Here is a 26,720-nt window from a genome sequence, read left to right as displayed (position 1 = left end):
ATTCCTCCGTCCTTTCCCACCATTGGAGTGGTTCCCTTGTTACCATAGACCGGAAATAAGACCATGACAGGGGTTGTATCTCTCCCCGCTTCACCCAATCACTGGAGCTCACCTTTCATGTTCCTCACTCGGCATCTTACATCTTTCCTCTCCCCATAGGAGCGTGCGCCCGGCAGACAAGTCTCTGGCCATCGGAATACAGTTCATGCTCCTAAGAATTTTAGGTGAGTTTCATTTTGAGAAGTTCTCCAATGTCACTGCAAATTTCTGTTTTAATATAGAAAGCTGTTGAAATCAGCAAATGTGTATGTAAACCGCAGAACAAAGATGTCCTACATTGCAGCTTACCAGATGTGTTGGCTGCATTCATTTTCACTTTTTAGGCTTTTTTCCTTTGATTTTCATCCAGTGATCCTGCCAGTAACTCACTTCCTGTTCTAGGGTGACAACCCTCACGTGTTGCATTGTATCTATGGAGGAGCAGTGTTGTCACCCTAGGGTTGGATTTCACAGTACCTTCTCTCCTCATTTACATTACATGGGTGGTGTTTGTTAAAAATGCTCCCCACACGCCCTATGCGTGTTTTCCGCACATTAAAAATGCAGCCCAGACACAACATTTTTGTTGTTAGCAAGGCCTAACGTGGCACAAACGTGATGCAAACAGGTCAAAAACATGTACCAGCCTTTATGGCTCGTTACTACAGACTTGAATAGAAGGAGCTGAGATGCTTCGACTCCATCCAAACTCAACGTGTAGCTTCATTCTTGAAGCGCAGTGACGCAACGTTACGCAACGCCAACACTTAATATTTTTATCATGTGCACCATCCGTAATATCAAATGCAGACTGCTTTACTAGCTGTTAAAAATGCTACCCAAAACGCCCTATTTGATGCACATTAAAGGCGCGTTAAAAAATGCACCCCAGATGCCTGTTTTTTGTTGTTGTTGTGAACAAGGCCTAAAGCGTGGCAAGCCTGTGCTGACATGTTTATGGCTCATTACCATAGAATTGAATGGAAATAGTTGGGATGCTTCAACTGCTTCTAAACTCAACATGTAGCTTTATTTTTGAAGCGCAGTGACGCAACGTGACGCCAACACTTCCTGTTTTGATGTGAACAGCTCTTTGCTCCATATTATCTAATGCCAGTGTGAACAAGGCCTTAGAAATTACATACAATTTAAAGCAGAGGTGTCCGTTACATATTTCGAAGCCCTATTCTGCACCAGGATGCTTCTATGTGAAAGACCTGAACCAATGTAACTATCAGGGGCAGACTGACCATTTGGAAACTCGGGCACTGCCCAAGGGCCTGGGGTCAGTAGGGGGCCCCATGAGATGCCCCTGGTACCTTTTTCCATAGGCTTTTTTGAGTTTGGGCAAGGACACAGGGGCCCCATGATCCCCTATTGCCCGGGGGCCCCATGAGTTGTCAGTCCGCCCCTGGTAACCATGTAGGACATATCCATACCTGGAATTCTTCTTTAGTTCACACCATAAAAATGCAGTTCCGATGCGTTTCTGCATGCGCATTTTTTTGGATTTTTGATGCATCTTTGACACGTTCCAGTGCATTTTTGATGCGTTCCAGATGCTTTTTTTTCCCCTTTTTTTGGGTCATTTGGGGTCCAGTACATTTTTGATGCATCCTGGTGTGTTTTTTTATGCATTTTACTGTGTTCTAGCACAGTTCTATGCAGGAAAAATGTTTTAATTTTTTTTTGTCTGGAACTGGAACTGCAAACACTGGTGTGAACCATGCCATTGACAACCATGTAACTTACCTTCTGAGCATTTTGGATGCAGAAAAAAAAGGCACTGGAACGCATGCAATGTGAACCAGCCCTTCAAAGCTGAACTCCGGGATATGCAAATATTCTCTTACGACAAGAGGCTACTTTTCATTGCTACTTTTACGAGATGATATCTGAGTTTGCAAAGGAATTATGTTACACAAAGAGCTTTTGCAGTAGTTTTAAGCTTTGAGGTTTAAACCCGTTTCCTGCCAGAGCCACTTTTTTTGCAAAAGTTTAAAAAATAATTTTAGGCCTGAAGATTACATAAATCATTAGATAATCATAAAACATTAGATATTTTCTGAAAGCAGACGATATTACCGCAAAGGTTTAGGAAATGCAAAAGTTACGTAAAAAAACACACTAAAATGAATTTCAGGGCAAATAAATGACCCAAATGTTTGATAAAATATAAAAGACGAGATTGCACCGAGTAAATAGATATCCAACATGTCAAACCTTAAATTTGTGTGCGCCTGTAAAAGGACTTTTTTTGTATGAGCGCAAACTGTTGGCGCTATATAAATCCTGTGTAATAATAATATGTAAAAAAAAATCTTAAGAATATATTTAAAAAATTTTTTTTTTCAAAATATACATTTTTTAAAATATATTCTTCAAATTTTTTTTAACGTAAAAAATTAATTGTAACATATATTTTTACATATATCTGTAAATGCATTCCAAAAATGTAGATTTGTATTTTTAAAGACATACGGTATATTTGAAATGTATTTTTAAAAATATTTTTCATATATTTTGTAATTAAAATGGATTTCAACATGCAGTATATATATATATATATATATGTATATATATTTATTGAAATATATTTTGAAATATATTGAATACGGCCAAAATTGTAGCATTTCAAATATATGTCAATATATTTTGGAAGAATATTTTTAACATATATTTCAAACATATTTTTCTTCTATGTGGGACATTCCTTCCCAGACATACTAGCCAGGGAAAGTGACAGGGAAGTGACATCATACACTACAATGTATGGACCTGGCAGCGGAAGGGCTTGAGGGCCATTTACAGTCATAGAAAAGTAGAAAATCCAGCTCAGTGCTCTTGTTCCAGGTCAGAGAATACTGAAATAAAAGGAGACCGGCATGACGGCCAGGCAGCGAGCATTTTCAGAAGGAGAAGTGCCCAGTGACCGCCTGTGTTTTCTCTTCTGTAACATTGTATCCATTCATACAATGATCTCTTTTATTAAGTTGCGTCTTTCCCTTCCAGCCTGGCTGCCGGGCCCCGTGATGTTCGGCAGTATAATTGACAGCACTTGCATCCAATGGGGGAAGAGGTGCGGATCGAAGGCGGCTTGTCAATACTACAATATTAATCTGCTGAGACAAAGGTGAGTGACTTCTAGGAACAAGGGGTGGGCAGGAGGGGCGGCTGCCCTTGGCATTGAAGTATCATGTGAGGTAGGGGGGGCACCACAAGGAGATTGGGGGGAGGGGATCTGTGTTGGGAGGGGGGGGAGGATTTGTGCTAGAAGGGAGGATTTGGGGGGGGGGGGGTTTGCTAGAAAAAGTGATGGGGGGGGGGGATTGTGTTGGGAGGGAAGATTTGGGGGGCAGCAGGGGGGTGAGAATTGTTCTAGAAGGGGTGGTGATTTGGGGGGATTTGTGTTGGGAGGGGGGAAGAAGATTTGTGCTAGGAGGGAGGATTTGGGGGATTTGTGCTAGAAAAGGTGATATGGTGGGGGGGAGGGTATTTGTGTTGGGAGGGAAGATTTGGGGGGCAGCAGGGGGGTGAGAATTGTTCTAGGAGGTATGGTGATTTGGGGGGATTTGTGTTGAGAGGGGGGAAAAGGATTTGTGCTAGGAGGGAGGATTTGGGGTATTTGTGCTAGAAAAGGTGATATGGTGGGAGAGAGGGGATTTGTGTTGGGAGGGAAGATTTGGGAGAAAGCAGGGGGGTGAGAATTGTTCTAGGAGGGGAAATTTGGGGAGGTGTGCTAGGAGTGGTGATTTGGGGGGATTTGTGTTGGGAGGGGGGAAGATGATTTGTGCTAGAAGGAAGGATCTGGGGGATTTGTGCTAGAAAAGGGGATATGGTGGTGGTGGTGGTGGGGTATTTGTGTTGGGAGGGAAGATTTGGGGCGGCAGCAGGGGGGTGAGAATTGTTCTAGGAGGTATGGTGATTTGGGGGGATTTGTGTGTGGAGGGGAGAAGAGGATTTGTGCTGGGAGGAAAGATTTGGGGGATCTGTGCTAGAAAAGGTGATATGGTGCAGGGGGGAGGGGATTCGTGTTGGGAGGAAAGATTTGGGGGATTTGTGCTAGAAAAGGTGATATGGTGCAGGGGGGAGGGGATTTGTGTTGGGAGGGATGATTTGGTGGGCAGCAGGGGGGTGAGAATTGTTTTAGGAGGGGAAATTCGGGGAGGTGTGCTAGGAGTGGTGATTTGGGGGGATTTGTGTTGGGAGCGGGGAAGAGGATTTGTGCTAGGAGGGAAGATTTGGGGGGGGTCATGCTAGAAGAGGTGATATGGTGGGGGGGAGGGATGTCTGCTAGGAGGGGAAATTCTTTTTTGGGGGGGTGGTTGCACAAGGAGAGATGATTGGGGGGGGGGGGGGTATTTGGGCTAAGAGGGGAAATTGAGGAGGACATATATGCTAAGTTGGAGGAGGGAAATATGTGTTGGGGGGGGGGGGATTTGGAGTGTGGAGGAGAGGATTTGTGATCAGAGGTGATTTTTTTTTTGGGGGGGGAGGGGGGGGGGTTGTGCTGGAGCATAAGAGGAGACAGAGGATTTGATCTGGAGGGATGGGGGCAGGGGCAAACATTTGTGCTGGAAGGGGAGATTTCAGTAGGGGGGGTGGATTTGTGCTGGGAGGAGGGGAGTTTATACCTAGGGGGTAAACATGCAGATTAGTGCTTGTTGGGGGGAGATGTTTGCTGAGACATAATGCTCATACATCTTGGGGGGGAGGGGGCATGTTCACCCTGGGCTCTAGGTAACCCTGTCCCGGCACTGGTGACCTCTGTTGGCAGCTGAGGAATCTGGTCTGCGGGTGAAAATGGGATCAGCGGAAATAATATTACCTTTGAGTATTAAAGCCCAATGAGGGGAGTTTAATGTGCCGCTGACCACCAATGATGGGGAGTGAGAGCTTAAAAATTTCCATTGACAATCAATCATGTGTAGCTTAAAGAGCTACTGAGCACCAATAATGGATGATGGTGTTGGTGGTGGTGGTGATGGGGGGTCAAAGTGCCACTGACCTCCTATAATGTGATTTTTTTTTTCTTTCTTTTTGCCCATTATTATATGGGATGACCTTTCCTTCTTTTTTTTTGTAATTTTGTTTACCTGGGCATCATGGGATCTTTTCTCTAATATCAAGCCCAAATAATCGGGTTGGTTTTGCCCTCTTTAAGTATTTAATTGCCACTTATTTTACCGTGCTGACCTCACCATTCTCCCTTGTCCTCTCTCTCTAGGTACATTGGACTCCAGCTCCTCTTTAAGATTGGAGCTTTGATCTTGTTCATTGCTGTTTACTTTGTACTACGCCGCAAAGACAAAGTTCAACAAGAAGCAGAAAAAGACCCGGAATGCCACAAGTTAAATGAGAAAAAGGCAACTGTAAAAATCTGAACCAGATGTTTCAGATCTCGGTAGACCCTCCATTGATAGTGGTTTAATCCACACACATACCAAAACTCTCAAACCGTGAGTGGGCAAATGCCTCCTTCTCCACGACAACACTTTTTGCACAATATCTTGGAGAGATATCAGAAGCCAGTTGAGATATCAACCAATGCCTCTTGGGAGGCTTTCGGTGGATTTCGAGTTCTACCATCTGAACAAGAATGATATATCAAAGAGCTTATAAATAGAAAAACAACCTGACGGAAGTTCTTCGACTCCATCTGGACCAAAACCAACTTAATCAATGTTGCTTAAGAACTGGTTCTGTGAGATGCACCAAGATTATGCCAATGACCCAAAGTAGGCCAATGAGATATTTTTTTTAACTTGTACCACCTTTCATTGTACCTCCCTATAAAGGGAAAACATTGTAATGAAATATTCCTATTGACTGTCAGGAGTGATGTGATCGGCCCCTAATGTGAATCCAGGGATCAGTAAGCACCTATGTTATATGACTGGTTCCTTGACTTGTTACATTTTGCATTCTGTAACCCTAAGAGATATTTTGGTGGACTTGGAAGAGTACCGCTCTCCGGATAGGGTAGATTGACTTTGCCAGTGTTCTTTCTCCTGGTCACTTTCATGCTGCTGCTAATGGAAAGGATTGTGCAAACCCCAAGCAATGTAGAATTATAAGACGTGCTATTATACTGCTGTTTGCCATTTTCTTGCCCAACCATTCTCTCAGTCGTGCCACAAATTACAAAGTGGATAGCTCCAATCTAAAGGCTGGACCAATGTCCAGAAAATACTTCACCAGGAAACTCATGTAAAGCACACACACTATGTTGTCTGGTAATCTTGGCCTACATGTTTATCAAGAATGTGTAAATTTATACAAATTAGAAAATGGTTTCCATAGGCGATTCAAAAAAGTTGAGACTCTTTAACATCAACTCTGTTCTGGTGCCCTTTCTTAGTATGCTTTATACACACAAGAAATATGAGGAATCTTCAAATGTCTCAATAAGTCTTCCAGAGGATGGAAACAAAATTGTCCTTCTAGTTTAAGGATCTGGAAGTCCAATGTAGACATATTAGTAAATATGAAAAGAAAAGTGATACCAGCAACACAGAAAGTATTCCATTGAAATTACACTTTATTGAATACAAAAGGAATTATTCTAAAAAGGTTAATTGGCTCCTGTCTAAAATTGTCCCTAGTATGTGTATGTATGAATGTGAGTTAGGGACTTTAGATTGTACGCCCCTTGGGGGTTAGGGACTGATGTGAATGTACAATATATATGTAAAGCATTGCATAAATTGACGGCACTATATAAGTACCTGAAATAAATAACAGTTTGCTCCCAAGCAAGACACACAATAGAACAATGGGATACAACCACATGGCATTAAACAATGAACAACCCCCAACTATACATGTCTACACAATATCAGGACATTTCACCCTGCACCCCTAACAGGCACAGGGTGACTAACACATAAGAGGGATATGGGGAGCTGAAACAGGGGTCTCCCCACCTCTCTAAAGTGAGCTGTGTTCCATGGGACCCCCACCCAAAGTCACTCCCGTCACAGTTTGAAAGCACATCGGTCTTCTCCTATAAATCAGGACAACTGCATGCAAGGCAGTGGTGTATTCAGTGGTGTAAATTTTGAGGAAATACTTGTTGTTCCTTCATCACTGTTCTTCTTGTGTATATAATGCTTAATAATAATGACTGAAGTGTTTTCATTGAACTTCTGCATCTTAATGCTAAAGACCAATTTCCGATTTAAGGTGCTTCCTTCCAACAGGAAGTAGGAGTGTCAATTTTTCCACTAGCGCTATCTGCATGTGATGGTGGAGTCATGTTTTGCTACATATTTGCAATAAAATGGGACGGGCAACTTTAAAATGAACCTGTACTTTGTTCATTATGGGAAATCGTAACTACGTTTCACACGCTCTCTAGCCAATACTCCACCTCATCCAACCACTGGAGCAATTCCAAAATGCGTAAATTGCAAACTGGGTCTGGTCACAGTTTTACAGACCTGATGTCACACAGCAATACTCAAGCCTGATGATTGAACCCTCTGCATTGTAGGAGGCAGGGAGGGAGTTACATGCTTCTTCATACTCAGAGGTTCTGAGCTTCTACCAGAATGAGCAAAGTCCAGGATCTTTTGAATGGCAAGGGGCATGGCCTTGTAGCTGAGCTTATTTCAGGTATGAAATTCCTATGCGCTATGATAGCCAAAGGCTGACAATTGGAGAAGAGTGATGCCAGGTATGAAGCGTGAAATGATATATGCAACCTCTTGGGGTTGATTTAGTAAAACTGGAGAGTACAAAATCCAGTGCGGCTCTGCATAGAAACCAATAAGCTTCAGACCCAGAGCCTTCACCCTTCTTCTCCGCTCTTTTATTGCTCCATGAAATCCTCCTTTTATTTCTCTTTCCATTCTTCCGATTGTATCCAACCATTAATTTAAAGCCCTACTGCAGGCTTATTTAACCCCCCCCCCCCAATCGATCTTACGTCTTGCCATTCTTATCCAACAGGGTTAAAAAATGCTTCTTAATCAGTTTTAAACTTGCCTCTGCTGTCACATGTCCTTCCTTGATGCCTCTTCCAGGTGAGGAAACCACTGGTGATCAGGCGATGCAGACTGTGCCCATCTCTGACTGGTCCATCCACCAGTCACTGCTCTATTCTTCAGGTGCTAAGAGGACCTAACTGCAGGACAACCAACAGGAAAAATCCACATCATCTATACATCTCTTCACCTCTCCACCACAGTTCTGTGCCATACTGTTCTCCATCACAATGTCATAGTGTTCTCCACCACAGAACCGTACTGTTCTCCACTACAGTGCTGTACTGTTCTTCACCACAGTGCCATAGTGTTCTCCACCACAGTTCTTTATTGTTCTCCTCCACAGTGCCATAGAGTTCTCCACCACAGTTCAGTCATGTTCTCCACCAAAGTGTCATAGTGTTCTCCACCATAGTTCTGTACTGTTCTTCACCACAGTGCCTTAGTGTTCTCCATCACAATGCCATACTGTTCTTCATCGCAGTGCCATAGTGTTCTCTGCCACAGTTCCGTCATGTTCGCCACTGCAGTGCGATAATGTACTTCACCACAGTTCTGTACTGTTCTTCACCACAGTTCTGTACTGTTCTTCACCACAGTGTCATAGTGTTCTTCACCACAGTTCTGTACTATACTTCACCACAGTGCCATAATGTTCTTCATCACAGTTCTGTACTGTTCTTCACCACAGTGCCATAATGTTCTTCACCACAGTTCTGTACTGTTCTTCACCACAGTGTCATAGTGTTCTTCACCACAGTTCTGTACTATACTTCACCACAGTGCCATAGTGTTCTTCACCACAGTTCTGTACTGTTCTTCACCACAGTGCCATAATGTTCTTCACCACAGTTCTGTACTGTTCTTCACCACAGTGCCATAATGTTCTTCACCACAGTTCTGTACTGTTTTTCACCACAGCTCTGTACTGTTCTTCACCACAGTGTCATAGTGTTCTCCATCACAATGCCATACTGTTCTTCATCACAGTGCCATAGTGTTCTCCGCCACAGTTCCGTCATGTTCGCCACTACAGTGCCATAGTGTTCTCTGCCACAGTTCCGTCATGTTCACCACTACAGTGCCATAGTGTTCTCCGCCACAATTCTGTATTGTTCTTCACCACAGTGTCATAGTGTTCTTCACCACAGTTCTGTACTGTTCTTCACCACAGTTCTGTACTTCTCTTCACCACAGTTCTGTACTGTTCTTCATCACAGATCTGTACTTCTCTTCACCACAGTTCTGTACTGTTCTTCATCGCAGTGCCATAATGTTCTCCACAACAGTTCTGAACTGTTCTCCACCACAGTGCTATAAGTTTTCTCTATCACAGTTTTGTAATGTTCTCCTCCACAGTGCCATTGTGTTCTTCACCGCAGTGCCATAGTGTTCTCCACCACAGTTCTGTGCTATGCTTCAACAGTGTTATACTGCTGCACAATACTGTACTTTTCTTCACCACAGTGCCTTATTGTTCTCCACAACAGTGCTATACTGCTCTCCAACACAGTTAGGAACAGCTCTCTACTACATAGTGCCATATAGCTCTCTACTACATAGTGCCATACAGCCCTCTACTACATAGTGCCATACAGCCCTCTACTACAAAGTGCCATACAGCTCTCTATTACAGTACCATAGTATTTTGGAGCAATAATGGGCAATGGAAGGCTGCAGTCCCTTCTTTTGGGAACTCTGGGGAATGCAGTGATGTGCAATGACCACATATCATGGTGGACATACCAACTCTTCTAGAGATTCCGAGTCTCCAAATTATGTTAGCGCCTTATGTCTTTTATTGACTGTTTTTATTGTGAATGTATTTCATCAGAATAAATGTATTATACAATCAGTGTGTGCAGAGAATCTGTCCAAATGTTGGTGATCCCACCATCCTGGGTGTGTAGCTAGGTTCCCATCCATGGTTCAGTCCAGTCATTTGACAATAATGTTTGTTGCTGGTCAGTGTGAGGTGAGGATGAGCCCCATACCAATCCTTATTTTAGGCTACACATAATAAGGTTCTGTATATACAGGATCCTTCTCTGAGGTGTCGGGAAAATAAAAAGGAAAAACATACGTAGAAAATATGTTGCCTGCACAGTCCATATTGTAAATGGATATAAAACAATGGTATATGGACACCAGGGGCGGACTGACAACTCATGGGGCCACCGGGCAATAGGGGATCATGAGGCCCCTGTGTCCTTGCCCAAACTCAAAAAAGCCTATGAAAAAGATGCCAGGGGCATCTCATGGGGCCCCCTACTGACCCCGGGCCCTCGGGCAGTGCCCGAGTTTCCAAATGGTCAGTCCACCCCTGATGGATACTAGTGTGTTGGATAATCAAAGCAATGATTGTACTGTACCATTATCCAAAATATTTTTACATGACACTTGAAAAACGAAAAAAAGAGGGACTTCTAAGGCATTGAACTAGAACTCCACATGGAAAAAAAATAAATTATAAGTATATTTTAAAAGTACATCCTTAATATGTTCTTCCCAAATATATATTCCCAAATATATTGACATATATTTCAAATACTACAATTTTGGCCATATTCAATATATTTCAATATATTTGTGAATATATTATTAAAAATATATTCAGAACGCACGCTGCAATATATATCAAAGTGTCATTTAGAAAGCATTTACAAGTATATTTAAAAATCTATGTTTAAATGCTTTTTTTTTAGATGTTCAAAAATATCTGGAAAATATATTTAGAAAAATATATGTTTAAATATATGCTTTTGGAAAATATATTTTAATTTACATTTTTTGAATACAGGTTAAAATATATTCGCGTAGACCAATGTATTGTAAGTATATATCGCATGTATAAATGTTTTTTTCTAAATATATTATAAATATTTTTCTCTTCCATATGGGATCTAACACGCAAACGTCAGATCACGGGCAGTAAGTCTAGCACCATACCTGTGTAAATCTAAAGTGGTAACCCGTAAAGGCTTTTAAAGCATCGCCTGTGGATAGTAAAATAATGCGTGACATAAAAATACTGCAATAACCAGCATTTTAAAAAATTTACAATGTTTGGGGGCTCTAAGAAATTTTCTAGCAAAACATATTGATTGTTATGTGTAAACTAAAAGTGTCAGAAAAGGCTGGGTCCTAAAGTAGATATTTTGTGACTGTGGACCAGGGGTCTCCAAACTTTTTCAACAAAGGGCCAGTTTATTGTCCTTAAGACTTTAGAGGGGCCGCACTGTGACAATCAGGAGTAGAAAATGTTCCAGCATCAGTTGGTTTAAACAATGCCCCATCCTTGGTGTCATTGGGAGGAATTGTGCCCCATCATTGGTGTAATTGAGCCCCATTGTTGATGTCATTGGTTGGAATAGTACCCCTTCATTGGTGTCATTGGTAGGAATAGTGTCCCATCATTGGTGTGATTGGGAGGAATAGTGCCCCATCATTGGTGTGATTGGGAGGAATAGTGCCCCATCATTGGTGTGATTGGGAGGAATAGTGCCCCATCATTGATGTAATTTGGAGCCATCACCGGTGTAATTGGGAGGAACTGTGCCTCATCACTGGCTTCATTGGGAGGAATTGTGCCCCATCATTGGTGTCATTGGTCCCCATTGCTAGTGTCATTGGTGGGAACTGTGCCTCATCATTGGTATCATTGGGAGAAATTGTGCCCCATCACTGGTGTCATTGGAAGGAATTTTGCCCCATCATTGGCGTTATTGGTAGTAATCGTGCCCCATCATTAGTGCTGTTGGACCCCATTGTTGGTGTTATTGGGAGAAACTATGGCCCATCATTGGTGTCATTGGGAGGAACTGTGCCCCATCACTGGCTTCATTGGGAGGAATTTGTGCCCCATCATTGGTGTCATTGGGCACTATTGTTAGTGTCATTAGTAGGAACTGTGCCCCATTTTTGGTGTCATTGGGAGGAACTATGCCTCATCATTGGTATCATTGGGAGGAATTGTGCCCCATCACTGGTGTCATTGGAAGGAATTGTGCCCCATTATTGGCAGGAATCATGTCCCATCATTAGTGCTATTAGACCCCATTGTTGATGTCATTGGGAGGAACTATGGTCTATCGTTGGTGTCATTGGGAGGAACCGTGCCCCATCACTGGTGTAATTGGGAGAAACTGTGCCTCATCACTGGCTTCATTGGGAGGAATTGTGCCCCATCATTGGTAGGAATAATGCCCCATCATTAGTGTTAGTGGGCCCCATTGTTGGTGTCATTGGGACAAACTATGACCCATCATTGGTGTCATTGGGAGGAACTGTGCCCCATTATTGGTATCTGTAAATGAAATAGTGCCCCTAGGGCCGGATAAAAGCAAGCAAAGGGCCGTATCTGGCCCCTAGGCCACAGTTTGAAGGACAGTGCTGTGGACCAACATATTTGTGCTCCTGGTGGTCCCCTACAGCCTTTCTCTGCATGCTAGATGTTTGCTAATGACGATACATTTGACTGAGTGAATAAATAAACATATTACAATATTGCCCACCTATTATTAGTATTTTATCCTGAAGAAGTAGACTGTTGGCCCACGAAATGTTTAGACTTTTTTTTCCATCCAACCTTCCCACTATGTGTTCCTAATTGATGGTTTGGATATTATCAACCTGGAGCTATTTCAAATATATTTTTCTTCCATGTGGGATGGTAAAGGCTCCCCAAGTACAAAACGCACCAGAAACTGTGATAACGCTCTGTGCTGTGGTAACCCACATGTGTACTAACAGATGTCACCATCTTTCTATTCATGGTTTTTAATTCTCTTCCAAAATGGCCTCTTGTGTTTTACCCACATAAAAAGCATTACATGAAAATTTCATATAATAAACTACACCAACAGTTGGGCAATTGATTGCTTATCATGTGGGAGGGATATACTCTTACCCGTCTGGGACCAATTGCAAAAATCTCAATGGCCACAAGGGAAAGTGCCTTTTTGTTTTATAATGGAGGGAACTTTCTCATGTAACTATGCGTCATAATAGTCCTGTAGGGAGGCCTCTGACCAATATGTTTTGATACCACCGAGTCCTCTCTTAGAAAAATTAAAAGAAGACATTTTAATCAGAGTCTAGCATCAAGTAAATGAAACTCCTGGGATATTGATCTGGTCAGGTAAGTAGCAGAGGGTGTTGTTCATCAGTTTCAGCTGCTTTGGAGTTAATGAAATTAACAACAGGTGCACTAGATGGGCAACAATGAGACGACCCTCAAAACAGGAATGGTTTTACAGGTGCAAGCCACTGACATATTTTTCCCTTCTCATCTTTTCTGTCTGTTTTCTCTAGTTTTGCATTTGCCTAGGGTCAGGGTCACTACTGGTAGCATGAGACCATACCTGGACCCTACAGATGTTGCACAGGCAGTCCTACTCCTCCAGGATGGCACATCAATACGTGCCATTGCCAGAAGGTTTGCTGTGTCTCCCAGCACAGTCTCAAGAGCATGGAGGAGATTCCAGGAGACAGGCAGTTATTCTAGGAGAGCTGAACAGGGCCATAGAAGGTCCTTAACCCATCAGCAGGACCGGTATCTGCTCCTTTGTGCAGGAGGAACAGGATGAGCACTGCTAGAGACCTACAAAATGACCTCCAGCAGGCCACTGGTGTGAATGTCTCTGACCAAACAATCAGAAACAGAGTTCATGAGGGTGGACTGATGGTCCAACATCCTCTAGTGGGCCCTGTGCTCACTGCCCGGCACCATAGATCTCGATTGGCATTTGCCATTGAACCAGAATTGGCAGGTCCACCACTGGAGCCCTGTGCTTTTCACAGATGAGAGTAGGTTCTCCCTGAGCACATGTGACAGACGTGAAAGGGTCTGGAGAAGGCGTGGAGAACATTCTGCTGCCTGTGACATCGTTCAGCATGACCATTTTGGTGGTGGGTCAGTGATGGTCTGGGGAGGCATATACATGGAGGGATGCACAGACCACAGATGTGATCATGAATGAAGTGTGTAATTACATGCTTCATTTTATTATAGGACTTCTTAAGGCAATTCTTTACTTTTTCCCTTTCCCCCCACCCATTGGGGTCTTCTGGTCTCCTAGGGAGAGCCCCGCTAGTTATGGCATCCATTTACGCGCTCCTCTCCATGTATGGTCATGCAACGCTGGGATGAATGTCAGCATGGGTAAAACTTGCTTCTATGTTTGTATATGTTAAATGTAGATTACATATACACTATATTGGCAAAAGTATTGGGATGCCTGCCTTTATACGCATATGAACTTTAATGGCCCCCAGTCTTAGTCCGTAGGGTTCAATATTGAGTTGGCCCCGCCCTTTGCAGCTATAACAGCTTCAGCTCTTCTGGGAAGGCCGTCCACAAGGTTTAGGAGGGTGTCTATGGGAAGGTTGGACCATTCTTCCAGAAGCACATTTGTGAGGTCAGGCACTAATGTCGGGGGAGGAGGCCTGGTTTGCTGTCTCCGCTCTAATTCATCCCAAAAATGTTCTATGGGGTTGAGGTCTGGACTCTGTGCAGGCCAGTCAAGTTTCTCCACCCCAAACTGGCTCCTCCATGTCTTTATGGATCTTGCTTTGTGCACTGGTCCGCAGTCATGTTGGAACAGGAAGGGGCCATCCCCAAAATCTTCCCACAAAGTTGGGGGCATAAAATTGTCCAAAATGTCTTGGTATGCTGGCGCCTGAAGAGTTCTCTTCACTGGAACTAGGGGACCAAGCCCAACCCCTGAAAAAAACCCCACTCCATAATCCTTCCCTCCGCCAAACTTTACACTTGGCACAATGCAGTCAGGCAAGTACCTTTCTCCTGGCAACCGCCAAACCCAGACAAGTCCATCCGCTTGGCAGACAGAGAAGTGTGATTTATCACTCCAGAATGCACGTCTCCACTGCTCTAGAGTCCAGTGGTGGCGTGCTTTACACCACAGCATCCAACTCTTTGCATTGCACTTGGTGATGGAAGGCTTGGATGCAGCTGCTTGGCCATGGAAACCCATTCCATGAAGCTCTCTACGCACTGTTGTTGGGCTCATCTGAAGGCCACACCAAGTTTGGAGGTCTTTAGCTATTGACTCCGCAAACAGTTGACAACCTTGGTGTACTGTGCACTTCAGTATGTGCTGACCCCGCTCTGTCATGTGACGTGGCCTACCACTTGGTGGCTGAGTGGCTGTTGTTCCCAGTTGCTTCCACTTTGTTATAATCCCACTAACAGTTGAGCGTGGAATATTTAGTAGCCAGGAAATGTCACGGATGGACTTATTGCACAGGTGGCAACCTATCACGGGACCACGCTTGGAGTCACTGAGCTCCTGAGAGCGACCCATTCTTTCACCAATGTTTGTAGAAGCAGTCTGCATGCCTAGGTGATGATTGTATACACCTGTGTCCATGGAGGGGATCGGAGCACCTGAATCCAATGATGCGGCTCCGGATGACATTCTGTGTGGTCAGGCAGTCACAAAGCATTGTAGGCAAACATTAAAATCAATACGAGGAGCAGAATTACGTTGGCACCCAGGAATCAGAAACGAGCAGCAAAAGATGGATCACAGCGAATGGACAATAGATTGAGGAGGAGTAAGAACTTAATAAAGGAAATCAATCTTTAGAGTTATTGTGGAGGTTCCTTGTCTGCCATGTCGGTGGATTTGTGTGCAGCAGAAATACTGCACTCCCGGACTTCTCTAGTCGGTCTGTCAGAGATCATTTATGGTCCCAAGGCTTCATCCTACGGACCGCCAGAGATTGCTCAGTAAATAGTGATTATTCCCAAACCCAGGATGGTTTATAGAGCCAGGAGGGAAACTAGAACTGTGCCAACATTTTCATTTATTGTCTTTTTATTCCACGGTTTTAAGCTGATGTTTCATATCTGTTTCTTTTACTATTTACTCTTACTGTGTGTGTAAAGAAATGTCATAAATATTTAGTTTCTTTACATTTCTCACCTTTGTAATTTTAATATAGTAAAAGCAGGGCTTTTTTTCTAAGAGACTAGGTGCAGGAACTCCCCCCTTCTGAGTCACTTATGCCCCCCCACCTCCGAATACTGTCCCTTGGGTCCACCCCTACCCAGGAGAAAGAAACAGGAGACAGAAAGAAAGGAGAGAAACAGGAGACAGAAAAAAAGGAGAGAAACAGGAGACAGAATGAAAGGAGAGACGGAAGGAAAGGAGAGAAACAGGAGACAGAATGAAAGGAGAGACGGAAGGAAAGGAGAGAAACAGGAGATAGAAAGAAAGGAGAGAAACGGGAGAAGGAAAGAAAGGAGAGACAAAAGGAAAGGAGAGATGGAAGGAAAGGAGAGACAGAAGGAAAGGAGAGACGGAAGAAAAGGAGAGACGGAAGGAAAGGAGAGACACATGAGAAAGAAAGAAAGAGAGAGAGAAAGAAAGAAAGAAAGAAAGAAAGAAAGAAAGAAAGAAAGAAAGAAAGAAAGAAAGGAGAGAAACGGAAGAAGGAAAGAAAGGAGAGATGGAAGGAAAGGAGAGAAACAGGAGAAAGAAAGGAGAAAAACAGGAGACAGAAAGAAAGGAGAGATGGGAAGAAAGGAGAGAGAAAGGAGAAAAACAGGAGACGGAAAGAAAGGAGAGACAAAAGGAAAGGAGAGATGGAAGGAAAGGAGAGACGGAAGGAAAGGAGAGATGGAAGAAAAGGAGAGACGGAAGGAAAGGAGAGAAACAGGAGACAGAAAGAAAGAAGAGAAACAGGAGACAGAAAGAAAGGAGAGAAACGGGAGAAGGAAAGAAAGGAGAGAAACAGGAGACAGAAAGAAAGGAGAGAAACGGGAGAAGGAAAGAAAGGAGAGAAACGGGAGAAGGAAAGAAAGGAGAGATGGAAGGAAAGGAGAGACGGAAGGAAAGGAGAGACGGAAGAAAAGGAGAGACGGAAGGAAAGGAGAGACACATGAGAAAGAAAGAAAGAGAGAGAGAAAGAAAGAAAAAGAAAGAAAGGAGAGAAACGGAAGAAGGAAAGAAAGGAGAGATGGAAGGAATGGAGAGAAACAGGAGAAAGAAAGGAGAAAAACAGGAGACAGAAAGAAAGGAGAGATGGGAAGAAAGGAGAGAGAAAGGAGAAAAACAGGAGACGGAAAGAAAGGAGAGATGGAAGGAAAGGAGAGACGGAAAGAAAGGAGAGAAACAGGAAATGACAAGAAAGGAGAGAAACAGGAGACAGAAAGAAAGGAGAGACGGAAAGGAAGGAGAGAAACAGGAAACAGAAAGAAAGGAGAGAAACAAGACACAGAAAGAAAGGGGATAAACAGGAGACAGAAAGAAAAAGAGAACCTTTAGAATCACTGTAAATTTGCACGCTCCTGTGAAATGGCATCAAACTTCAGTACCCTATATTTTCTATAGGTGACGCTTCAAAAGCCCCCTACAGGTCATCAATTTAGCGGTACGGAGGAGGTCTTGTGCTAGAATTATTGTTCTCACTTTTATTTATTTCAGGTACTTATATAGCACTGTCACGTTATGCAGCACTTTACATATATATTGTACATTCACATCAGTCCCTAACTCTCAAGGGGCGTACAATCTAAGGTCCCTAACTCACATTCATACCTACACATACAAGGGACAATTTAGACAGGAGCCAATTAGCCTACCAGCATGTCTTTGGAGTGTCAGAGGAAACCGGAGTACCCGGAGGATACCCACGCAAGCACAGGGAGAACATACAAACTCCAGGCAGGTGGTGCCCTGGTTGGGATTCGAACCAGCGACCCTAGTACTGCCAGGCAGAAATGCTAACCATTTAGCCACTGTGCTACCCACGGCGTGCGTAGCGATATGTCACATATGTATGCAATGGCATTTTCATGCATATGCACCCCCCAACGTATATGTGGGGATGCCTCAATTTTTTTTTATGTGGGAAGATATTATGTGATTGGGTGTAACTTGATTTTTTTGCAAAAAAAAATTTTTTTGAAGGCTTTTATGCAAGTTATTGGCCATAAAAGGGGTATGGGGACTCGGATACTGCCCTGAGGGACATGAATCAGTGAAAAAAAAAGTACCGTTTTTTGAAGGGGCAGTCATTTTTCATTGCTTAAAGTACAAAAAAACAAAAAAACAACAGCGTGGGGTCCCCCCCCCAATCTATACCAGAACCTTTAGGTCTGGTAGGAAGGTTAGGAGGAACCCCACAGTAAGAATTTTTTTTTTTAAAGTGCATGAAGTTCCCCCTAAAAGCCATAGGCCTTTAGGCCTTTTAGGACTTTTAGGGGAACCCAGCTGTCAGGGATCCCCTCGATCCCCGCCGCGATGGTCCCGGCGCAGGCGCAGTGCGCCGCCCTGTGCAGGGACTCGAGCATTAGGTCCGGGCCGGCCGCGGCGTTCGAGTTCGCGCATGCGCAGTAGAAGCCGCGGCCGCCCGCTGGGCACCAATGGCAGCGCAGGGCGGGATATTTAAATGGCCCTGAGCTGTCATTCAGTGCCTTCTGGTCTTCCCTGTATCCTGTACCTGCGAACCTGTGAATTGTGAGTTACTGACCCGGATTGTGCTCTGACCTTGCTGTATTTCTCCTGCCCTGACCCTTGCTTTGCCAGACTTCTCTCTTGAATGCCCCCTATTGGATCTGACCTGCTGTTGCTGACCTGGCGTGTGACCCGACTATTCTCTGCCCGCTGCCTTGTACCGTACCGTCCTCCCTGTTACCGACCCGGCTTGTCTGACCTCGCACCTGCTCAGCCATCCATCCATCCGTCCATCCCTCCCAGTGGGGTCTTCTGACCTCCTCATATCAGGCTCTTCCCTGCGGGAGCCCTCGGCGATTACCACTACCACTAACGGGTTTGCCCAGTAGTCACGACCTGGTCTCGGGGGGCTCCAAGTCCATCCCCACCATCAGGGGCCCTGGTGAACAAGCACCCTGGGACTTAGACTCCGTGCTCTGGGAACGCCTATTTAGTGGAGTGCTAGTGGTACCGCCGGGTGGTCCCTTACACCAGCCCTCCCAAAAATGGGGTGGTGGTAAAGCATGGGGTCCCCCTAAACTCCTACCAGACCCTTGATCTGAGCACAGGCCTTGCAGGCCAGGAAAGGGGGGGGGGGGAACGAGCAACCCCCTCCCTGAGCCTTACTAGGCCAGGTGCCCTCAGCATTGGGACAGTGTCCCCTTGCCGATGAAGACAAGCTCATTAGAATCAAGGAACCGCTTTAAAAAAGGGGGCACCCTGATGCTGCCCCCCCCTTGTGAATGAGTAAGTACCCATTCACTAAAGGGTTGAAAGTGTGAAAAATAAAGAGACTAGGATTTAAAAAAAATCTCTTGTTGAACAAAGAAATGAAAAAAACTGTTTTTGACAAGTTCTTAATTATGAAAAAAATAAAACCCAAAAAATGGTTCCAGCATTGTAATCCATCGTCAATCATGGTGTACAGCGTTGTCACGATGACGCCGACTCTGCCCCCAATCACCAATCTTGTCTCCAAATATCACCCAAACCGTCCTCTCCGCTCCTTGAAATTTAAAAAAAAATGACGGTCGCCGACCCGTCCACATCCGCCGAGCACTGATCACTATCTGACATTTGTGAGTCAGAGGTAAACAATTGGGCGGAGCTAGTGATGACATCACTGCTAGATCCGGCCAATTGTGTACGTCTGACCGGCAACTGTCAGAACTGTCATCCACAATTGGGCGGAGCTAGCGGTGACGTCACCGCTAGCTCCGCCCAATTGGCGTGAGCCATGATTGTCTAAAGCCACTGAGACTTCTCACATAGAAGAAAAAAAATATATTTTAAATATATTTTAAAAATACTCTTCACAAATATATTGACATATATTTGAAATACCACAATTTTGGCCATATTCAATATATTTCACAATATATATTTATATATATATATACTTTATTATTATTATTATTATTATACAGGATTTATATCGCCCCAACAGTTTGCTCAGCACTTTACAATATAACAGGAGACAATACAGCAACAATACAGTTCAATACAAGAGGGATAAGAGGGCCCTGATCCTGGGAGCTTACAATCTAAGAGGGAGGGGGCTCCTATTGTGAACTCAGCTGCCAATGGCCAAAGCATTGCACCTGAACTGTGGTCAGTTGCAATGCTTTGGCCAATTACAATGCGCTGCCAGAATACATTGCATTGTGGGGCGCACGGACGAACAGCCCACCGAACGCCCCAGATGTTCAGCAAACACACGAACATCCAATGTTCAACTCGAACATATAGACCGTCCCTATTGACGAGATTGTACCTGGATAGAATAATGGTTGCAGGAACGCGCCCAGATGGTGCCATGGTGGTGGTTAATGGCGTATTTTCTGAATGGTCTGGAGTTGTGAGCGGTGTGTCCAGGGCTCCATCCTGGGACCACTTCTGTTAAACTTGTTCATAAACAATTTACAGTATAGAGTGGGATAAATTGTTCAACCTCAGTGCTAAGCAGGGGAATAACTTCACAACAGGATATAGAACCTGTAAACTAAAGACTACTTAAAAAACTCCAAATATCACCCAAACCATCCTCTTCGCTCCTTGCAAGACCTCCTGCTCTCTAGCTCCCTTGTCTCCTCCTCCCATGCTCATCTCCAGGACTTTTCCAGAGCTTCCCTCATCCTCTGGAACTCTCTACCCCAATTTATCAGACTGTTGCCTACTCTGCGCACTTTAAGGCGATCTCTGAAAACCGATCTCTTCAGGGAAGCCTATCCTGCCCTCAGCTAATACTGGAATCTTCTACTCTTCCACCCAGTCTATCCCCCACAGTTACTACCTTTTGTACCACTAGCCCCTCCCTCCTAGATTGTAAGCTCCCTGGATCAGACCCTCCTAACACTCTTGTATTGAACTGTATTGTTGCTGTATTGTCTCCCGTTATATTGTAAAGAGCTGAGCAAACTGTTGGCACCATAAATCCTGTATAATAAATAATAATAATAAAAACAAATGGTTATAACCAGAGAATGCTCCACATAAAGCACCCTGAGCTTAAAAAAAGGCCCTTTTAAAACCAATTATAAAAAAAAACAACTCACAAAAGAAATGAAAAGCCCAATATAACACCACTGAAACAAAAGATCAATTTTCTTTAGGGTTAGACAGAAAAAGTATTAGTACGGCCCAAGACCAGAAACTTTAGAAGAGATTGGGATTGAGGTTTGTACTCACCTCTTTCACCTGGTGTGTCCTCGGAGGTCCCCAGAGTTGTCTGAGGGATAGTTACATAGTTAGTCTGGCTGAAAAAAGAGAAAAGTCCATCCAGTACAACCATTAAAAAATAAAAAAGTTATAATCCTACACCTACAGTTGATCCAGAGGAAGGCAAAAAACCAACAAAGCATTATCCAAATTTGCTCCTGCAAGGAAAAAAATTCCTTTCTGATCCACCAATGGATGTAGATGATGAGAGCTCCACACCACTAAGGTGAGTCTAATTTATTTTTATTACACAAGAAAAGAAGCATTTTGGTGGATCGACAATTTACCTTCAAAAAAAAATTAGATAATGATATTGTAATCTAAGCTTGTATAAAATAAAAAACAACGTAATGACTTTAAATTGTTCTAACCACCAATATCTATGGAATAGACCTGGGGCCATCCAACATTTTTTTTAAACACAAGTTCGAGTTTCAAAATCAGAATTTTGAGTTTCATAGTCATCATTCTGAGTTTCAAACCAGATTTCTGAGTCTGAAACTCAAAATTCTAAGATTAAAAGTCAGAATTGTGAGATTAAAGCCAAAATTTTGAGTTTATAAATACAGTACTCTCTTAGGTAATAGGACCCACCAGCAACAGTGTAGTACCACGCACTGACTGTCATGACAAGGGTAGAATATATGGCTTCCTACCTAACCAAGCCTTCTAGGCCATACCCTCCAGAATCCCAACTATACAAAATACACAAACCACGTTTTTGGAGTCAAAATGGCCATAGCAGCCTTTTATTAACCAATAAATTATTTCAACATAAATAACATAACATTCCAAATTATAAACAGAGGAAAAACGTGGTTGTCATTTGAGGGCCATAAACCCAACTTCCCCAGCCTGGACCTGCTGAGTGATGTCAGCCGCCAACGGGCTTCAGCCCACTGTCAGCTGCAATTAGGTCAGAGGAGTTGAGAACGACCCGCACTCCTGTGGTCCACAAGAGAAGTACAGAAAAAAAGAGCTTTGGCTGTACTTCTCCTTTAAAGCCTCGGGTATGTCCCACTCTTCTAGTGCTTTAGAAGCTTGGACCATCCATGTTTCAAAATCCTCTTCCCCAGATGGAACTGGAGCCTCCCCTGAAAAGAACTGTAGCTTCCATCATCCATGATTGATGGGGACAGACAAAGTTCTCCACTAACTTCGCTGCATCAGGAATCAGGAGGCACTTCTGAAGTAGATGCATGACAAGGGTAGAATATACGCCTTCCAACCTAACCAAGCCTGCTAGGCCATACCCTCCACCGACCCAGCTATACAAAATATACAAACCAAGTTTTTGGAGTCAAAATGGCCATAGCAGCCTTTTATTAACCAATAAATTATTTCAACATAAATAACATAACATTCCAAATTATAAACAGAGGAAAAACGTGATGGTCATTTGAGGGCCATAAACCCAACATCACTTTTGTGGAAAATATTGCTTCAACTTAGGCCCCCAGCAGCAACCCACCGGCTCGGGGACAATCCTACTTATCCCCAGCCGCAACCCTCCGGCTTGGGGACAATCCTACTTATCCTTAGCCGCAACCCACCGGCTGGAGGACAATCCTATTTATCCCCAGCAGCAACCCACCGGCTCGGGGACAATCCTACTTATCCCCAGCAGCAACCCACCGGCTCGGGGACAATCCTACTTATCCCCAGCCGCAACCCTCCGGCTTGGGGACAATCCTACTTATCCTTAGCTGCAACCCACCGGCTGGAGGACAATCCTATTTATCCCCAGCAGCAACCCACCGGCTCGGGGACAATCCTACTTATCCCCAGCAGCAACCCACCGGCTCGGGGACAATCCTACTTATCCCCAGCAGCAACCCACCGGCTCGGGGACAATCCTACTTATCCCCAACCACAACCCAATAGTTTGGGGACAATCCTACTTATCCCCAGCCGCAACCCACCAGCTCAGGGACAATCTTACTTATCCCCAGTCGCAACCCACCGGCTCAGGGACAATCCTACTTATCCCCAGCCGCAACCCAATAGCTCGGGGACAATCCTACTTATCCCCAGCCACAACCCACCGGCTCGGGGAGAATCCTACTTATCCTCAGTCGCAACCCACTGGCTCGGGGACAATCCTACTTATCCCCAGTCGCAACCCAATAGCTTGGGGACAATCCTTCTTATCCCCAGCCACAACCCACCAGCTCAGGGACAATCCTACTTATCCCCAGCCACAACCCATTGGCTCGGGGACAATCCTACTTATCCCCAGCCGCAACCCACCGGCTCAGGGACAATACTACTTACAGTATCCCCAGCTGCAATGCACCGGCTCGGGGACAATCCTACTTATCTCCAGCCGCAACCCACCGGCTCGGGGACAATCCTACTTATCCCCAGCCGCAACCCACTGGCTCAGGGACAATCCTACTTATCTCCAGCCACAACCCACTGGCTCAGGGACAATCCTACTTATCTCCAGCTGCAACCCACCGGCTCGAGGACAATCCTACCTATCCCCAGCCGCAACCCAATAGCTCGGGGACAATCCTACTTATCCCCAGCCGCAACCCAATAGCTTGGGGAGAATACTACTTATCCCCAGCCGCAACCCACCGGCTCAGGGGCAATACTACTTACAGTATCCCCAGCTGCAACACACCAGCTCGGGGACAATCCTACTTATCCCCATTCGCAACCACCGGCTCGGGGACAATCCTACTTATCCCCAGCCGCAACCCACCGGCTCGGAGACAAACATACTTATTCCCAGCAGCAACCCACCGGCTCGGGGACAATCCTACTTATCCCTAGCCGCAACCCACCGGCTTGAGGACAATCCTACTTATCCCCAGCCACAACCCACCCTACAGTGACCACCATTTTACCTATTCTGAGTTAACCCCTTGTTAATCGAAATGTACCGAGGTCCCCATACCACTGATGGATCCCGAATCTGTCTTTATACAGACCTCTTTCCTCCTCCAAAGACCAAGCACCGCCAAGGCTGCCGTGACAATCCAAACCAAAGCACAAAGGGGAACCCTCCTCAACATCCCCATACAATAAGGTAAACCATAATCCCCAAACTTCCTACCCATCTTTTAACCCTATGTTGTCCCTCTGTTCCGCCTAGTCATGTCGTCCCTGTGCTTCATTTTTTTTTTTTTTCACTCTGGGCATAACTTTCTTCAGACAGACTAATGAGATTTACTGGAGCACTCAGAATCTGGTGCAGCTGTGCATGGGAACCAATCAGTTTCTAACACCCCGGTCACGTCAAACCCGACTTTGAAATCGTGCGACTTACGGTGAAGTCGCACAATTTCAAAGTCGGGTTAACTGCCGATTTCAGGTGCGGTTTGCATAGACATCTGACACAGATGTCTATGCAAGTCGCACCAAAAGTAGAGCATGTACTACTTTGGAAGTCGGTGCCAAGTCGGAACCGCACCGATAGGACGCTGCAATTGTGGACACTAGGGTGCGACTGGGCATGAGAGGACAATTCGCATCCAGTGTGACCGGGGTGTAACTTCAGCTTGTTCAGTTATACTTTGAAAATAAAACCTGGAAGCTGATCGTTTTTTTTTTTTTTTTGCACAGCTGCAGCAGATTTTGTGCTTAGGGTCATTGTCGTGCTAGAAAGTCCAAGAGTGTCCCATGCTCAGCTTTCGTTCAGAAGAGTGCCAACTGTCTGCCGGTATTGTCTGATAACATGCTGCATTCATCTTGCCACCAAGAGGGTCCAATTTGGACAAACAAGTGTGGTGGTGCACATTGGCTGGAGTTTCCAGCACCGCGGTGAAGGGCTCAGTCACCAGCAGGAGTATCACCAGATATACTTGTGAATCAAGCTGAAGGACTTTAAGTTTCATTTTGTACCCAATAGGATTTTGTATTGCTGGTCTATTTTTGGACTCATGGCATTGTATTAGTTCATGCAGCATGATTACTTGTTTAAGTTCGACACAATGTTTTTTATATATATATATATATATATATATATATTCATTTTATTTATGTGGAACAATCACATTGTGTGTTTGCAACAGTTGATTCCATTGATTATTCACATTTTTCACACTTTTATTTGCATATATACCTTCCAGCGCACAATCAGTTTTGAATTTATTTAGACAAACAGCGCCTTGAAAAAGTCTTCACACCCCCCTGTTATCATGTTACAATGTATTTTATTAAGATTGGATGTGATGGACCGACAAAGTGGCACATAATTGTGAAGTGGAAGGAAAATGAGAAATGGTTTTCAACATTTGTGACCAATAAATCTGTGAAAAGTGTGGCGGCATTTGTGTTCAGCCCCCCAAAGTCAATACTTTGTAGGACCCCCTTTGGCTGCAATTCCAGCTGCAGGTCTTTTTGGGGATGTCTCTTTGCACATCTAGAGAGGAACATTTCTGCCCATTCTTTGCAGAATTGCTCAATCTCTGTCAGATTGGATGGAGAGCATCTGGGAACAGCAATTTCCAGGTGTGGCCACAGATTCTCCATTGGATTTGGGTCTGGACTGTGACTGGGCCATTCTAACACATGAAGATGCTTTGATCTAAACCATTCCAATGTAGCTCTGGCTGGATGTTTTGGGTCGTTGTCCTGCTGGAAGGGGAACCTCTGCCCCGGTTTCAAGTCTTTTGCAGACTCTAACAGGTTTTCTTCTAATATTGCCCTGTATTTGGCTCCATCCATCTTCCCATCAACTCTGACCAGCTTCCCTGTCTCTGCTGAAGAAAAGCATCCCCACCACATGATGCTGCCACCACCATGTTTCACAGTGGGGGATGGTGTGTTCAGGGTGATGTGCAGTGTTAGTTTCTGCCACACATAGCGCTTTGCTTTTAGGCCAAAAAGTTCCATTTTGGTCTCATGTGACCAGAGCCCTTTCTTCCACATGTTTGCTGTGTCTCCCACATGGCTTCTCACAAACTGCAAACGGGACTTCCTTTGGCTTTCTTTCCACAATGGCTTTCTTCTTGACACTCTTCCATAAAGGCCAGATTTGTGGAATGCACGACTAGTAGTTGTCCTGTGGACAGATTCTCCCACCTCAGCTGTGGATCTCTGCAGCTCCTCCAGAGTTCCCATGGGCCTCTTGGCTGCTTCTCTGATGAATGCTCTCCTTGCCCGGCCTGTCAGTTTAGGTGGACGGCCATGTCCTGGTAGGTTTGCAGTTGTGCCATACTCTTTCAATTTTCGGATGATGGATTGTACAGTGTCCCGTGAGATGGTCAAAGCTTGGGATATTTTTTTCTAACCTAACCCTGCTTTAAACTTCTCCACAACTTTATCCCTGACCTGTCTGGTGTGTTCCTTGGCCTTCATGATGCTGTTTGCTCACTAATGTTGGAGAGAATAAAAACCATAGCACAAGAGAAGCGAGCACTCCACAAAGCCAGAGCTGCAAATGCTGCAACAGTGGTGCCCACATATGCCTACCCGACATATGGCAGAACATATTGTGCCCGTATAGGCCTTACCAGCCGCCTACGGACACACCGTGGACAGCCCACTACCTGTTAGATAT

General features: G+C 44.5%; 1 protein-coding gene across 4 annotated transcripts in view; it reads left to right on the top strand.

The window, feature by feature from the left end:
* Nucleotides 1–9,882, top strand: part of SLCO2B1 (solute carrier organic anion transporter family member 2B1) — a 179,851-nt gene extending 169,969 nt beyond the window's left edge. For all 4 annotated transcript variants that reach the window (XM_089688150.1, XM_089688148.1, XM_089688147.1 and 1 more), the window contains exons 13-15: nt 160–224; nt 3,052–3,172; nt 5,267–9,882. In XM_089688150.1, coding sequence (XP_089544276.1) covers nt 160–224; nt 3,052–3,172; nt 5,267–5,423 — 343 coding nt within the window. In that variant the 3' untranslated portion in view covers nt 5,424–9,882. The remainder of the gene's footprint in view (nt 1–159; nt 225–3,051; nt 3,173–5,266) is intronic.
* The last annotated feature ends 16,838 nt before the right edge of the window (nt 9,883–26,720 follow it).

Source organism: Staurois parvus, unplaced genomic scaffold (assembly GCF_062004578.1).
Source record: "Staurois parvus isolate SC_StPar_1 unplaced genomic scaffold, SC_StPar_1.0 ptg000447l, whole genome shotgun sequence".
NCBI lineage: Eukaryota > Metazoa > Chordata > Amphibia > Anura > Ranidae > Staurois > Staurois parvus.
This window is presented reverse-complemented; position numbering and strand designations above follow the sequence as displayed.